At 41.0% G+C, this 16,770-nt stretch overlaps 1 protein-coding gene across 1 annotated transcript; it reads right to left on the bottom strand.

Moving 5' to 3' along the window:
- Nucleotides 1-335: 335 nt before the first annotated feature.
- On the bottom strand, nt 336-16,404 carry LOC142243823 (uncharacterized). Its single transcript, XM_075316026.1, has 5 exons — nt 16,346-16,404; nt 9,685-11,109; nt 1,477-1,688; nt 1,278-1,368; nt 336-869 (listed from the first exon to the last, which is right to left on the bottom strand). Exons 2-5 carry the CDS (start codon nt 11,101-11,103, stop codon nt 336-338), a joined length of 2,256 nt encoding a protein of 751 aa, XP_075172141.1. The 5' UTR covers nt 11,104-11,109; nt 16,346-16,404.
- Between the last annotated feature and the right edge of the window lie 366 nt (nt 16,405-16,770).

The raw sequence follows: 16,770 nt of genomic DNA, 5'->3' as shown, positions 1-16,770 counted from the left end.
TAGTTATCAGTTTATAAGGAATAACTATTAAATCTAAAACATTGCTTAATAATATAAATAAATCATTTCATAAGAAAAAAATCTAAAATATTATTTTTTAATTATTTTTTTAAAAATATAAAAAAACACAAACAAAAATATTGTTTTAACTTGTCTATTCACAAGCAACAAACATAGTGCATGAAAATAACATTTCAAAGATTCTTCACCCAATTTTTTTTTTTTTTTTTTTAAAAAAAAAAACAAACCACAAAACAAAATATTCACTTTCATACATTTGATAACAAATATACATATATATATATATATATATATATATAAAAATATTTATTATATTATTTTGAAGTACACTTACAGTACACAGGCCCATAAAGTCTGGTTCTACATGATTTGTTTTTTTGCGTATTTTTACCACACTGCACTCGATTCTTATTACACTGAACAGGTGGTTCCTTTTGTGCTGTTGCTGTTTGTTGCCCCTGTGAATCCATTTCCTGAACATCAGCTTCACCCACAGCTACAAACGAGGACTGTGTTAGTTTATTTGCTCTAGCTAACCCATACACATCTTGCACAAGACATTGTGCTAAATATTGTTGACTTGGGCTTATGGCTCTCATCTCATCGTCAACAAAGTGAGCAAGACCAGAAATGGGGGTTCTATTATGGTGGTCTAATATGTTTTGGGCCACTCCCATTAATTGAATCACAGCAGTTGTTGTGCTGGGTGTAGGGCCTTTCCTTTTTCTGATTGTGAGTTGATGTGTTTGCACATTCGAAGGTCCAGCCTCTTCAACATCTTCTTGAGATAATGAGGTTAATGGAGTATCCAACAGGCGTGGCTCTGATACGCTCTCTTGGTTCGGGGTCTGATAAAGGCCAAAAAAAAAAAAATTAGAAAAGCATATTGACATATTGTAATCATTTAAAAAACAAATTTAAAACATTTGTTATGAGATACTGTCCTTTGTTTGTAAAAAAAAAATATTTATATTTATTTATTTTTTGTTTTTAAGAATTAAAAAAAAATTTAAATTGATAAAAAAAACTCGTTTTTTTAATTTAAAAATTAAAAATGATACAGATATCAATATGGACAGAGAGAAATTGTGTTTAAAAATTAAGTTAAAATAAAAAAAAGAATACAAAAATATATATGTCTAGGTTACAAACCTTAATGTCATCTTTGTTTTTTTTAAAATTCTTATTTCACGATTTTATATTAAAAACAAATAAAAAAAAAATTTCCACAAAGTTTGTCAAACAAAATGACATACCTCCTCCGGCATCACATCATTTGAATTCTCAACCGGTAATTCCTCTGTCAGATTGAGGATGCTTGTTGAGGGATGGGGGAGCTCCTTGTCTCTGGTAAATGATAGTAAATCAAAATACCAGAGACTAGGAACATAGATATCCTCTGTGGCTGCCCCAGATCTCTTTGATTCCTCCACCTTGTTAATTTATTTTTTATACACTGGTCTTATGGCTTGAAGTTTTCTTTTAACTATGTCCGCTGTGCCTTTAATTGTAGGATGATGTTTTTCAAAAACCTCAATCATCTTGCCATATCCCTCCTTCTTTAGATGCCGGTTACCATATTCGGGCGATTTAACTTTCCATAATGATGGTAGACTTTCATATACTTCAATAAATTCTCTTAGAAAGGCTTCTTTGTTGCTACACATCTGTGGGGTTTTTTTTGTAAAAGAACAAAAAAAACAAAAATAATTAAAAATTTTAAAAAAAAATAAGTTTAGGTTATAAAGCCTCACACATTAAATTGCCTAGAAGACAGTTATTGCTATGGTTGTGTAGACATTAAAAAAAAATTTAAACAAATAAAATAGCTTTTTTTGAATTGACATTTATTACCCAAAATAAAAAGCATGGATATTTTTAAAAAATGGAGAAAAAATAAAATAAATTTACTTGCATATACACTCTTTGATACGATATAATAACACAAAAAAAAACAAAAAAAAAACAAAACGAAAGCACAATTTAAAAAGATAACACATTAGTAATATGACACATGGCATATCAATATAATGAAAACATACCATGCAACACGCTAATTAGATGTGGTAAAGCAATATGAAATGAAGACCACTCATGCAACACAAACGAAATGAGGAGATAGAAGCAACAACCAGGAAGACGCATCTGCGCAAATAAATACCAGTAACCACCAATCATTAGCTAGAGCTGCGTTGACGGAATTGACCCTATGGCAGTAGGGGCATGACGATTGTGAGGCCAAACACGCCTTTGTGTTCACTATGGAAGGTAAGAACGCCTATGTCGGTAATGTCATTGTTGGAAGGTATGTGGTGTGACGCACACCACACGACCAGCACGGAACTCAATAACATCGTGGGACGATGTGGTGTCACTTGTGAGGTAGAACGAGAATGCTCCGTGTGACCGCTAGATAACGACCTGACAATGGTCACGTAGCGATGTAGAAAAGTCGCACACACGACCTGGGCGTGTCTCACTTCTAACGAGATCGCTAATGAGATTGCAGCGTGTAAAGCAGCTTTAACTCTACAAAAGACCATTGAGAGATTCCAACACAGCGTTAAAGAAAGAAAGGACAAACAATTCATCGGCGATTTGCAGGATTTTAGGGAAAACAGAACATACGATTTTGTGAATTATAAAACTCTGCAAACCGAACCTCCACTAGATCCCTCATCATCTGATACTGAAACATCAGAAAGTGATACAAGAGGGACTAGAGGTGGACGAGGTGGCAGAGGTAAGGGTAAAGCACCGTTTAGAGGCAGGGGGTACCAATCCAATCAAGGAACGAATTTTTTAGATCGAGCTACTACCTGAGGAGTCGGGTGGAGGGACGGAACCAGCCTCCAAAGTAGGATCACGGGTCTTGAACCTGTCCGCCTGACCTCTCAGTGTAGTAGAAAAAATGGTCCTTGAGAAGGGACTTTCCTTTGTTCCAACAACTGATTTTGACCTGTTTACATGCGTTAAGGATTTAAATCTATTCGCACAAAAATTAAAATGGAGGAAACACTTTTTTAAACAGAATGATAGAACTTGTGAGGAACTAGGGATCCCTTCTGACATGTTATCAGATGTGAGACTTTTGGAGTCCTTGTCCATGGAAAATACTAATTTGACAGATTAGGGGCCCTTTCTCTGTGCTTAAGAATAGGAGTGTCAAGATGCCCCCTCCACAAAGTGATGTCTCAATGGTTGATGTCTTTGTTAATCTTGTGACAGAGGATTTGTAAAAATTGAACCCCTACGCCACCTTTAATTGTACGAAGGATGAGATTGGTGCTTTGTGAGCTCTGGAGCAGGACCGCCACATTGTCATTAGGCCTTCTGACAAAGGCGGCAATGTGGTGGTCCTGGATCCGGATAGATACCAAGCTATGTGTCTGGACCTCCTACATGATCCCGAGGGATATAGAGTCTTGAGAGAGAACCCCACCAGGGTTTTTTTGTCAGAATTGAAAATGATTCTGGAGGATGGCTTGACTAATAGAGTTATTGATAAGCAGGAATACGAATTTATGTTGCCACTAAACCCGGTTGTTGCCACCTTTTATGGTCTGCCCAAAGTCCATAAAGGACTTGATCCGCTTAGAGGTAGACCTATCGTGTTGGGCATCGGCAGCCTGTGCCAGAATTTGGGATGATACCTGGATGTCATCTTATGACCATTTGTGATGGCTCTTCAGTCCTTCACGAGAGATTCCACTGACTTTCTAAGGAAAATTGAGAACCTACGAGTCGATGAGGAGTGAATTTTGGCGAGCATTGACGTTGAATCATTATACTCCTCTATACCACATGAGAAGACGTTACAAGCCGTCAATTACTTCTTATCGACTCGGGGTTGTCAGTTTTCTCAACATAATGCATTTGTATTGAAGGCCTTGGAATTCTGCCTCACAAAAAACCTTTTTGTTTTTGACGGCAAATTCTTCCACCAGCTCAGAGGCACCGCAATGGCAAGCCCCCTGTGCCCCATTGTATGCTAATTTGCTCCTGGGCTAGTGGGGGGAGACTATTGTTTTTGCCGAGGACAACGCACTGTTGGAGACTTCAAGGGTGGAACTCTGGGCACGCTACATCGATGATGTGTTCGTTGTCTGGCGGGGCTCAGAGGACACCCTTGGAACCTTTGTTGACCAGTTGAATGACAACTCCATTGACCTACGATTTACTCATGAAGCAAATCAGACAACTCTATTGTTTTTGGATATCCTGGTTAGTAAAACTCAAATGGGCACCTTACAAACCTGCACTTTCAGGATAGCATTCGTCTATCAATTCTTGAGATGGGAGAGTAGCCATCCAACTCCACTCAAGAGGGGATTCCTAAGGGCCAGAATCTCCGCATGCGGAGAAATTGTTCTGAAAAATCAACATTTAAACATCAAGCTGACGCCTTAAAAGTGAGGTTTTTGGAGAGGGGATATCCAAATAGGGTGTTAAAACAGGCTTTTAATAAGACCAGATCCAGGAACAGGACCGATTTGATGAATGTGACCCCGAGGGGGAATGATGATGGTCCAATGAGATTTATAACGACCTTCAATAATGGTTCACAGCATGTTAAAAACATTCTGAACAAACACTGGCCTATCCTTTTGATGGATAAGGATCTTGAACTAAAGATTGGTGGTTATCCCCACATCACATACAAAAAAGGTCGCTCTATTGGTGACAGGGTGACATATAGGTGAGCACATGGGTGACATTGAACACAAAAGGGAAACTTCTCTGGCCAGGCATGTGACTGCACTACATGGAGGCAAAAAGAATGTACTAACTTTGTTGGCATTGACAAAGTGGAACAACCTAAAAGAGGTGGTGACTGGGATTGCTCTGTTTTACAGCGCAAGACCAAATGGATTTTTAGATTGGAGACGGTTTCACCCAAGGGCTTAAATGAGCAGTTAAATTTTGTATGCTTCATTTGAATCCTTCTGGGCCCTGTGTTTTTCTCTTCCCATGTGATTATTAATTCTGCTAAAGATATCTATGGACAATTCGGATCTCTATGGTCCGTTTTCAAAATCCTCAACTAATGGGTGGACAACCTAGGCTGAGTTGTGATATATTAAAATCCTTATCATTGATTACCTACACGGTGACCACTATGTTGTAAAAAGTAAAAACAATAAGGGGTACTTTGCATGCTGCGACATTGCTAGACGATGCTAGCGATGCTGAGCGCGATAGTACCCGCCCCAGTCGCACATGCGATATCTTATGATAGCTGCCGTAGCGAACATTATCGCTACGGCAGCTTCACACGCACATACCTGCCCTGTGATGTCGCTCTGGCCGGCAACCCGCCTCCTTCCTTAGGGGGCGGGTCGTGCGGCGTCACAGCGACGTCACACGGCAGGCGGCCAATAGAAGCGGAGGGGTGGAGATGAGCGGGACGTAAACATCACAGTTAAATTTTGTATGCTTCATTTGAATCCTTCTGGGCCCTGTGTTTTTCTCTTCCCATGTTATTATTAATTCTGCTAAAGATATCTATGGACAATTCGGATCTCTATGGTCCATTTTCAAAATCCTCAACTAATGGGTGGACAACCTAGGCTGAGTTGTGATATATTAAAATCCTTATCATTGATTACCTACACGGTGACCACTATGTTGTAAAAAGTAAAAACAATAAGGGGTACTTTGCATGCTGCGACATTGCTAGCCGATGCTAGCGATGCTGAGCACGATAGTACCCGCCCCCGTCGCACATGCGATATCTTATGATAGCTGCCGTAGCGAACATTATTACTACGGCAGCTTCACACGCACATACCTGCCCTGTGATGTCGCTCTGGCCGGCAACCCGCCTCCTTCCTTAGGGGGCAGGTCGTGCGGCGTCACAGCGACATCACACGGCAGGTGGCCAGTAGAAGCGGAGGGGTGGAGATGAGCGGGACGTAAACATCACGCCCACCTCCTTCCTTCCACATTGGGGGTGGAGGCAGGTAAGGAGATGTTCCTCGCTCCTGCGGTTTCACACACAGCGATGTGTGCTGCCGCAGGAACGAGGAACAACATCGTATCTCCTATTGGTGCGACATTATGAAAATGTCCGACGCTATACAGATCACCGATTTACGACTTTTTTGCAATTGTTTATCGGCGCATCTAGGCTTTACACGTTGCAGCATCCTTTCCAGTGCCGGATGTGCGTCACTTTCTATGTGACCCCGACGATATCGCAGTAGCGATGTCGCAACGTGCAAAGTACCCCTAAGACTTAATAGGAACCCCCTTAAAAGGTGGAGTAATTTCTTCCTGGCATTTATCAATATTGATTTGGGACCTGTACAGGGTTCCTTTGAAAATGTGTGTGTGGTCTAACGCTATATGTGTCATGGTGACCTCTTTTCTTACTTACTACTAAGGGGTTAATGGTAATGGTGTGGGTGGGATCGCTACCTTGGATCAGGTTGTTATGTCTCCCGCCCCCTCCCTTTACTACTATATGAGGCATCCTACACTTATCACGCTGGAGCTCACCAGGTCACATGACTATTTTGGTCGCCCCCTGTGTGACGACGAGGGTTGCCATCACATGGTGCCCCATGCGGTGAAGCCTCTGCCTCCATGCACCCGGATAGACCACGCCTGGAGGTCGGACAGAGGGCATGCTTAGGTGATGTCATCATGTGCCATGTGACAGCGCGTCACGAATACCACGTGACACACTGTACGTTACCAGGAATTAAGCTCCTATGTTTTTATTGCCATGTGACAACATCTCACGAACACCATCTGAGGTGCTGCACGTTACCAGCAAGTAAGCCTCTTAGCGTGCGTGTCATCTATATGGGCTGGGTATGTGCATCATTTAGAATGTCATACATCTGTGGTGGTTGTGTGTGATTGGCCAAGGGGCTGTGTAGAAACTATTTAATATGCTCATTTGGTGCTGGCCGGCTGTGGATAGCAGCTGGTGGCAACTTACCAGTGTTCCCTGAACTTATGTTCCAACCTATGCTTTATCCCCTGAGGAGTCATGCACGTTGACGAAACGCGTCGGGAGGCATATGGGGACTGGTAGGACGGCGGCTAGGTCATAGCTGTGGACCGTCTTTGTAAGGGCGGGAGTCTTTGGGGACATAGGGCGAGTTTTTGCCGGCGTTTATACAAGTGCCCTCCCCTCGGTACCGCCTTGATGATAGGAAGGACATGACGGACTGCAGATCATCTGAATGGGTGAGATCCTTCCTTCATATTTGCTTAAACAGGTGTATACACTGAAATGTATGGGATACTTTGTTTTGGGACTAATTGTTTATTGAGGTTTCTCCTGTGATATTTATATACGACACCTCTTTTGATGTCCCTTGAAATCCTGAGGTTTCCCCGGTTAGTGTATGCACGGGACACAATTTAGGACCACTGTCCTTGTTGTTTCAGATTTGGACCTTCATTTGGTCAGCGCAGATTCTTTTTAGATTAAATATCAAACATAGGGCTTACCCGGTTCTTTTGGTGTTACCCACTGTTAAATAATGGGTTTACGGCGACAACTGCATAGCCAGTATATAATGATTGGAGCGAAGATAGGTCAAAAACATATTATGGATTTATTCAGATAAGAATTGGAGGGTTACAGTCATTAGAGAAAAATAACTGTCTTGGCTTGAGTTAATAGATGGAGACAGATAGAAAAAATAACAGTTCATATATCTTACATCGTTGTGTGTGTAAGCCGTCTCGGGATGATCTGTAGATGATCTGGTCAGATGGGTCCGTCTTTCTCCTGTCACCTTCTGCCTCTCCCTCCTTCTCCTCCTACCTTTGAAGTGTGGGCTTCTTTTATAACCCAAAACCCCTCCTCTGGATTGTCCTTATCTCTTCACATGGTAACACAAAAACTAACTATCCTTAATTTAGGTTAAGCATTACATCATGTCACGTGGTACATTTTACCCGCGAAATAAGTGTACTTGCGCACTAGAGACCTGTAACAAGACCTACTTCAATCTATATATATATATATAGAAACCCTTTGAGGCTCGCTGAGCTTTGACCTCAGTGTAACAGTAACTTACAGTAAAACGTTTCTCATAGCTATTTCAGCTCTTAGCCCAACATTCTAAACAATATATAGCACTACTTTGACAACTTTGACAAACAATGTCAGATGGCTTTGATGGACGACTAACAGATGAGTTTGGTTCTTACCATCTCAAACTCTTGGTTTAGCATTTTCCAACACACAGGCATCCTTAAAGGGATGGGCGATATACATATATTTATGAATATATGTAATCCAGTCTATGAATCAATCTCCATAAACTCACTATTTTACAGTCCCCCCTTATATGGACGTTTGATGAACCCCGGGAAACCCTAACTCAATCGTGTCATCATTCGTATCACATACATTCTTGTTGGAAATTCTAGACCAATATTTGACTTGATAAACCAATCTGCAACTTTCTGTCAAAAAGTCATCTTGCGATTTAACATTCCTCTAAGAATGTTATCTTCCTTTTTCATTTCTATTTTTATGTTCCTATATATCTTCTGAATTCTACACATCACAAAAACTTGATATATAATACACATCAAAACTAATAAAAATATGATTATGATGGGATTAAATAAAACATTACCAACCGCTGACTGAAAAGATGACTGAGACCAGGAATGTACAGATTTACTAAAACTCTTCCACCAAGTTCTACCTGACATTCCATTCCATTCGTGTTCAATATCACTTAATTCACCTTGTTCATGTCTGAATATAATTTCTGCTTCCTTTAACTGTTTCGTTAATAAATCTAACAAACCCTTGTCTTTCTTTATTTCACTTGTCCACATATCCCAAGGAAAATCATTTATCTGTGATAAATTGAATTGTATCGGAAATGCCGTTAAATTTCTCTTTCCTATAGAAGTGATATTAAAACTTCCTTCCTTCTTTGAAAGAGACCTCACATCTCCTTCTATACAATACAAACCCATAGGTAGGTTTTCCTTATGTACACAAGCAGGATAGAAAACAGAAACCTTCTCTGTCTCAGACATGACCTGAAAACATATCTTAGTTGGACTTACTGGAGTCACCAGATCATGTAGTGTCTGTACAGTCTCTATTCTCGCATGACAAGAAGAATGATTATGAAAACATGAATGATAAATCACCTTATCCTGTCCAGGTAAACACATCACCTTAGAAACAAAATGCAAACATGAAGAAATGTCTACTTGTTCAGTGTTCACTCCATCAAATGCAAAATCTGTGTACTGCAGTTGATAGAACACTTGTTGTGTGTTGCTCACAGGTATACCCAAAACTGTAACAGGAACAATAGTCCCCTCTCTTCCAATCACCGGGATTAGCGATGTGCCAACACAAATGTTTCGTTCACATCCTAACCACTTATTTACCCACAAATCCGTATGATTCAATGCAAAATCATACTCTACAGGTAAATTTCGCAGTATTCCCAGTGGAGTAATTCCACTCTGTAAAGCTTGTGCAATCAGCTTCAAATTAGAAGAGTACTCTACCTGTATCTCCAGGCACGCTTTAGCCACTTGTGTTTCGTGTGTGCTTTCCACGAGAGCTAATGTAGCATCCTGTAGATGTGACACGGTAGAGCCTAGTACAGCAGCTGTATTCATTACCATCTTTTCAAGAAGTTGATTCAGACTCTTCTGAACCTTTACACCTTTTCCTCCAACAAAACCAATATTATCCAAATCTGACTTAAGTGTCTGTATATTCATGGCATTAGTCAGACTTCCCACTGTCCCAATTCCTCCCAGAATTCCTTCTAACACTCCTCTCTTACTCCTAGTCTGAGTAGTTCTTTTCCCAAACCACTGTTCTATCCCCATCTCCATGTTTATGAGATGTGATTGACACTGAGGAAACCTGGTAGAGATCTTCCAATGAGACATATTGAAAATCCACACCATTGTCATAAATTCTCCATCCCTTAATAAGGACTTGGACTGAAATTGATTAATTTGGAAAGGAGTAGACGGCATGAACCTCGTGTCTGTGCATGCACTATCTGCTGCTGACCAAATATTCACACTAACGTCTTTACAATGTCTGTAATGTGTCTTTGTTTCAACGCAACACTGGTAAATTCCAGAGTCCCTGGAAGATGGATTCTCTATGGAAAAAATGAACGTATCATCCATCCACCTGATATTACCAATCTGACCTCTGTGAATGACATTAGTTGGACTGTTTAAAAAACTTCCCAAAAATGATGAATTTTTGGTCCATGTCAACAAAGACTCAGAAGGCAATTTCAACCTTGTGTTACATTTTAACATTATGGGTAATGTATTTACTTTATCATGTACTGTCTGTGGTGAAACCCTTATTTCCGGAACTATAGTGTTAGTAACGGTAAACACTACAGATACCTGAACTTGCACAGGTTCCCGTGTTATCTGGAAATTCCATGTTTTGACCCAATCTTTATCTCCTTCTGTGATGGAGAGTAAAGAAGGATCCAGAATTTTCCCAAAAACCTGAGTTTTTAACAAAATTTCTGTTTTGGATCTTCCAAACTTTCCCTTTGCAATCATGTCATTTGTAATATCACCGGACCATACAGCAGGTTCATCACCTCTGATCTCTATGTTCCAGTATAGTACATCTGTAGGAGAACATTCCCATGTACCAGTTTTATTATTGTGTACATATTCTCCTTGTAATTGTGTGAATCTAGTTTTAGGTCCTGCAATCGCATGTAATATTATGTCTGTGTCGTGTATGAAATGTAATTCAATGCAACATTTTGTTCCATATCCCATGCAGATATTTCCTGTTATCTCCACAGAATTGTCCGTGATGTCCTCTGTCAGTAAGTTCCGTGTATCTGATCCTCTTGGTCTTCGAGAATGTTGAATCTCTCTAGTCTGTTCATTCACATCATTGGCGATTGTTCCTTGATGTAACATGTAAACAATGACGAAAATAAAGCAAAGCAGCAGGAACGTAGATCCCATCACGTAGAAGCTTGTCTTGAGCTTGGGAAGATGTTCTTTCTCCAGAAGGCTTGATGTCATCTTTCCTTCACAGTCTTTAGGTTCTTTATTCCAGTTCGTATAGGAATCCATTTCTTCCTGGAAAGAAATGCAGTATCATTATTTTGTCACAAATATTTTGCACTGGTCAACGTGAACCCACACTTTTTGTGTTTTCCGGGTCTTTTTTACCACATTTGACACTCGGTGCACAAGAATCATGACTTGTCCCATAGTCTCAAGGACTTCAAAAGGACCTTCCCAATTACACTCCCATGGACCACTCTTGCGAAAGGTTTTGATCATCACTAGAGCACCTTTCTTGAATTTGGACTCATAGGGTGGCTCCATTTTCTGCATTCTCGATGCCGCATATGGCAGAATCGCTTTCAGGTTCTCCTGCAGCGATCTCAACCATTGGGACCTTGAGATAGCATCTTTTTGTGGAGTGGATAAAAATGGCTCATGTGGAAACCACAATGGCATTTTTCTTCCCGTCATCAACTCAAACGGAGTGAATTGAGTTGTAGAAGAGATTGAACCTCTTATACTCATCAGTATGAAAGGAACCTTGTCAACCCAAGTGTTACCTTTGTCCAAAAGCATCTTTGCAATTCTGGACTTGATTGTCCTATTCATTCTTTCCACAATTCCCGCAGATTGTGGATGATAGGGGACATGAAATTGCTGTCGCGCCCCTAGAATAGCACAAGCAGTTTGCATGATTTTACCTGTGAAGTGGCTACCTCGATCGGAGGTAATCATCCTTGGGATCCCCCAAGTACAAAAGACATGTTGTACCAATTCCCTTGCTGTGGACAAAGCATCATCTTTCCTAACAGGTAATATTTCTACCCATTTTGAGAACACATCTACCACAATCAATGCATACCTGAGACCATGTTTACCTGAGGGTAAAGGACCAATATAGTCTATCTGCAGTGTAGACCATGGACCATCTGCAGGTGCGATCCGTAGAAGTGGTGGCTTCTGTCCTTTAGGTCTTGGATTTATTTGGGCACAAATGAGACATGATAGTACAACACTTTGAACTGTTTCGTCCATTTTTTCCCAATAAAATTTCTCCTTGAGAATGACTAACAATTTCTGTTGTCCCAAGTGACCTAAACTCTCATGGTTGTATCGAGTGAATTCTACCTGTAGATGTTTTGGTACAACTGGACGCAATTCTTCATTTGAACTGTGACACAAAACCCCATTTTCACAAATGAAAGGAGGTTTTGGATCATCCAGAGAAGTAACAAGAGAAGGATCTTTTCTCTGTTCTTCTGCAAATGAAGGTATGTACGTGTCTGTTCTTTGAACCGCTGAATTCTCAGAAGGTTCAGAGTCAAACACTTCCTCTCCTGTCAGGGCAGCTTCTTTGGCTAGAGCATCTGCGGTTGCATTTCCTACAGATAACTCATCATCAGATCTTTTATGTGCAGCGACTTTCACTATAGCAAATCTATTTGGGGCCCTAGATGCCATCTCAAAAATTGATTCTAGAGTTTCGCGGTGCAACAAGGCTTTGTTGGACGAGTCCACGTAGCCTCTCCTTTCCCAAACAGGCAGGTAATCGGTTAGGGATCTGACAACATAGGAGCTATCACTGTAGATTACCATTGGAGTTTGATCATCAGCTTCATTCAGCTGTAGGACCATTCTTACCGCTTCTATCTCTGCCCTTTGAGCTGAGAAATGACTCGGTAACTTGTGTTTTACCACTTGTCCTCGCTTGGAATAGAAAATTCCATATCCTGTGTGATAGTGTCCTTCCAGAAAAAATCTAGAACCGTCTACAAACACAGGTTCATCCGCGTCTTCCGACTGTCGTCTGAAGAGAGATGGACTTGGTTCATGGAACGTTTCTATGCAATCATGGGTCTGTCCTTCATACTGCATCAATTGAGGAAGAACATACTTGGCCTTATAATCTACCTCAATTTGATTTGGAGACAATGAGAGCAACCAATGGGCAAATCTCTGATTTGACACACCTGGGATGTTTTTCTCAAAGAGAAGTTTCAGTGTGGAATGTGGCGTTTGGAGAATAACCTTTTGGAACCCGATGATGTGTTGAGTGATTTTTATTGCAAAATACACTCCCACCAGGTGTCTTGCGCACACCTCAAACCCCCTCTCAACAGGTGAGAGAAGCTTAGAGAAGTACCCCAAGATTCTCCATTCCCCCCCTTGCAGCTGCAGCAAAACCACAGAGATACTTGTCTCTGAAGTGTGTGCTTGAAGCGCAAAAGGTGCGTTCTTTTCCACCATACTTAACGCAGGTGCGTGTTGTAGATCATGTTTCAATTGTGTGAAGGCTTTTTCCTGTTCAACACTCCAGGGACCAAAATAATCATCATTGTCACCTTTTAAAAGATCATACAAAGGTCTGGCTTTGTCAGCAAAATTTTCAATGAAATCCCTTGAGTAATTTACAAGCCCTAAAAAATGTCTTAGTGCCTTGTGTGATGTTGGAATTGGAAGAGATGCAATTGCCTCTATTCTGTCCTGTAGGGGTCGCCGTGTACCTGGACTTAGCAGAACTCCTAAAAACCTGACCTCAGTCTGCATCAGCTTGACCTTTTTGGTATTCAGTTTTAAACCTGCATCATGCAGCAGCTCAAACAATTCTGCCAGTAGAGAAATATGCAAATTCTCATCCTCCGTACTCAACAAGATATCGTCCACATATTGCAATAAACATTCCGGACGAGAAAATTTCGACAAAACGTTCGCCAGCGCCTGATGAAAAATGCTTGGCGACATACTTGCCCCCTGAGGAAGCCTACAGCATACATATTGCTGATCGAGGTGGTTGAATGCAAGCTTATATTGACAACTTTGCTCAATCGGTATACTGAAAAAACCATTACTGATATCCAATACTGAGAAATACCTTGCCTTAGCATCCAGTCTCGACATCATGTCATGTGTATCAGCTACAATCGGTGCTACATTGGGAGTACACTTATTGAACATCCTCAAGTCCAACAACATCCTATAGCTACCATCGCTTTTCAGAACACACCACAATGGATTGTTACAAACAGAATTTGCCTTACGTATTACACCTTGAGCCAACAATTCCTGTATAATCTTCGACATCGGAGCAACTGACTCCGGAGGCAACTTATACTGACGCTGTGGAGGTGGGTCTCGGCCTTCAATTTTGACAATTACATCCTTCATTGTTCCAACCTCATTCCTGTACTGAGCCCATAAAGAAGGAAACCGCTGTACTAACTCAGTCAATACTTCGTCACCACCAGTTTCAGGCCACAAATGATCTGCTGACACTACATCGGTCAAACAAATGGTCCCGACATGACTATACTCATCTGGATCAATAACTACCGCCTTACAACCGTTAGAATCTTTCCAAACTGTTTTGTTACCCAAATCAATAATCCAGCCATGCTTTTCCATAAAATCAGTGCCAATTATATTCTCAGTATCCTGACAACACCAAATATCCATTTTCGTTTTCAAAAAACCAGGTATTTCCAAAGAAACATCCTGCGCTAAAGTCACCTTTGTTCCATTTTTACCACTGAAACCAACAATTGTGCATACAGGGGAATCTGGCTTTAAATGTAAATCAACATTTGTGACACTCAATTGCGCACCTGTATCAAGGAGAAATGTTACTTCCTGACCTTCAAGATTTACCTTTAAAAATGGTCGACCACAGCTATCCATTGAAACTCGAGTGACGAATTCCAGTGGATGCAGCCTGGGGACCGGCTTTGCTAGTCAGGAGGATGGAGAAGGGAGAAGAGCAGCAGGTGTCTTGCCCCTTCCATCCAATCCCTGTATGGTCATTTCCCTTATCTGTCTGGTCAGAGGTGCATATGGTGATTGGTTATTTCTGTTGTCAGTATGAGTGGGCGTGTATGGTGATTGGTTATTTCTGTTGTCAGTACGAGTGGGCGTGTATGAAGGTGGAGGTGCTGAAGATGGGTGAGGGGCACTGGATGTGTTTGGCATCAGTCCATTTTCCTTACCCAGCCTTTCCTCAACTCCCGCCCTCAGGAATTTCTTGCATTCCCACTTCAGGTGTCCGGGTTGGCCGCAAAAAAAGCAATGAATTGTGCTTTTCCTGTTACCCCCCCCTGAATTCTTGTTTTTAGAATTCAACACCGGTCTTTTGTTGTTTTTGATCTGTTTTTCCTGGGATACTAATGTGTCAGTGTTCCCTTCTATCATGGCTATTTTTGATTTTACCTGATTTTGCTTCATTCGTCTACGTATTCTATCAATAAATGACGTGACCTCTTGTAGACTTTCCATTCTAGAAGCTATTTCGAATGAAGCAGGGTCCAAATATTTAAACTTTTTAACAAAGGCCTTGATCATGGAAGGCGGTTCTTGATCAGATCCGATTTCCATTATCAAACGATATCCTTGCTCGAATTTCACGAGGAAGACAAACGGATCCTCCTGTATGTGTGTCTTAAGGTTTTCTAACAATTCGACTGTTGGGGTAGACTCTCCTGTGGTAAAGAGAATCAACTGTCTCAGCCTATCTTCCTTTGTGTCATGGATCAGGTCATTGTGTTCGTCAGTCCTAGGTGTTGCTTGTAACCTTTTTGCCATGTGGGAGGGAAGCCATACCCTATAAATCTTGTTTCTCTGTTCATTTGTTAGATTATATTTATCGGAATGTGACTCAAAAATGTCCGCATTATGGAAGGCGTCCATTTTATCATCATATTTCGGTATGTCTTTAATGATTTTCATTAATTGGTCATGGATTTTAATGTTAAGACGGGCGGCCTTATCATGTAACTTCTTTTTTCGAAGTTCCTCCTCATTCAGAGTCTCGTCCTCGGCCGTATTCAGCCCGTCCGGTACGTCTGAACCTAAAGCTTCTGTCTTGTTCTGTCTCGTATTAACAGATACATATTTAATATCTTTCCGTAGTTTTGATATTAAATCTGCTCTTGTTTCCAACTGATCCTCCAGATGTTCGATATGTTCTGCTAATATCGAACAATTTGGACAATCTGTTGTTTCTGAATCTGTGACGTGTGTGTCTGTTGTATTGGGCGTGCCTGTTGTTATGGGTGTGTCAGTCACCATACAGATAGTGTGTGCATATGGCTGTGCCCCACCCACCATGGAATTGTAAGTGTATACCATACCCAATACATTCTGTATCTTTTTCTGTAACCGATTCACAATAAAAAACTTTTTATCTAGCTTAGTATTTTCAAGTTCACATTGCCGGTACAGATTTGACCATAACTGTGCGTCACTATGTGTATGATCAAACGAATACTCTACATGACAGTTACTAGAATAATCATGAATAAACTCCATTTCTCACCAGTATGTGATGCTTGTCCTTGAATGGCTTCAACCGTCTTATGGATGGATGGTCCTCGGATGGCTTCAACCGACTTATGGATGGTCCTGGAGTGGCTTTGACACATACGACCTCCGTGCGGCTTGTCACGTTAACCCTGTCTTAGGTTCTGATGTGGACACAGTGTATCGTCGTTCGCCTGCAGCTTGGACAGAAAGTTTTACTCACTGACCCCCCCTCACGGACAAAGGGCAGGGAATGACGTGAGAAAAAAAAAAAAAAAAGAGTCCTTATCGCTGTGAATAGGCAGCGTGAAAAAAATCACCTCGCACAGAAAACAGCTGTGTTTCACAATCATTCAGGCTGGTGCTCGCCAAATGTTAAATAATGGGTTTACGGCGACAACTGCATAGCCAGTATATAATGATTGGAGCGAAGATAGGTCA

The sequence above is a fragment of the Anomaloglossus baeobatrachus genome, chromosome 6 (assembly GCF_048569485.1).
Source record: "Anomaloglossus baeobatrachus isolate aAnoBae1 chromosome 6, aAnoBae1.hap1, whole genome shotgun sequence".
NCBI classification, from domain to species: domain Eukaryota; kingdom Metazoa; phylum Chordata; class Amphibia; order Anura; family Aromobatidae; genus Anomaloglossus; species Anomaloglossus baeobatrachus.
This window is presented reverse-complemented; position numbering and strand designations above follow the sequence as displayed.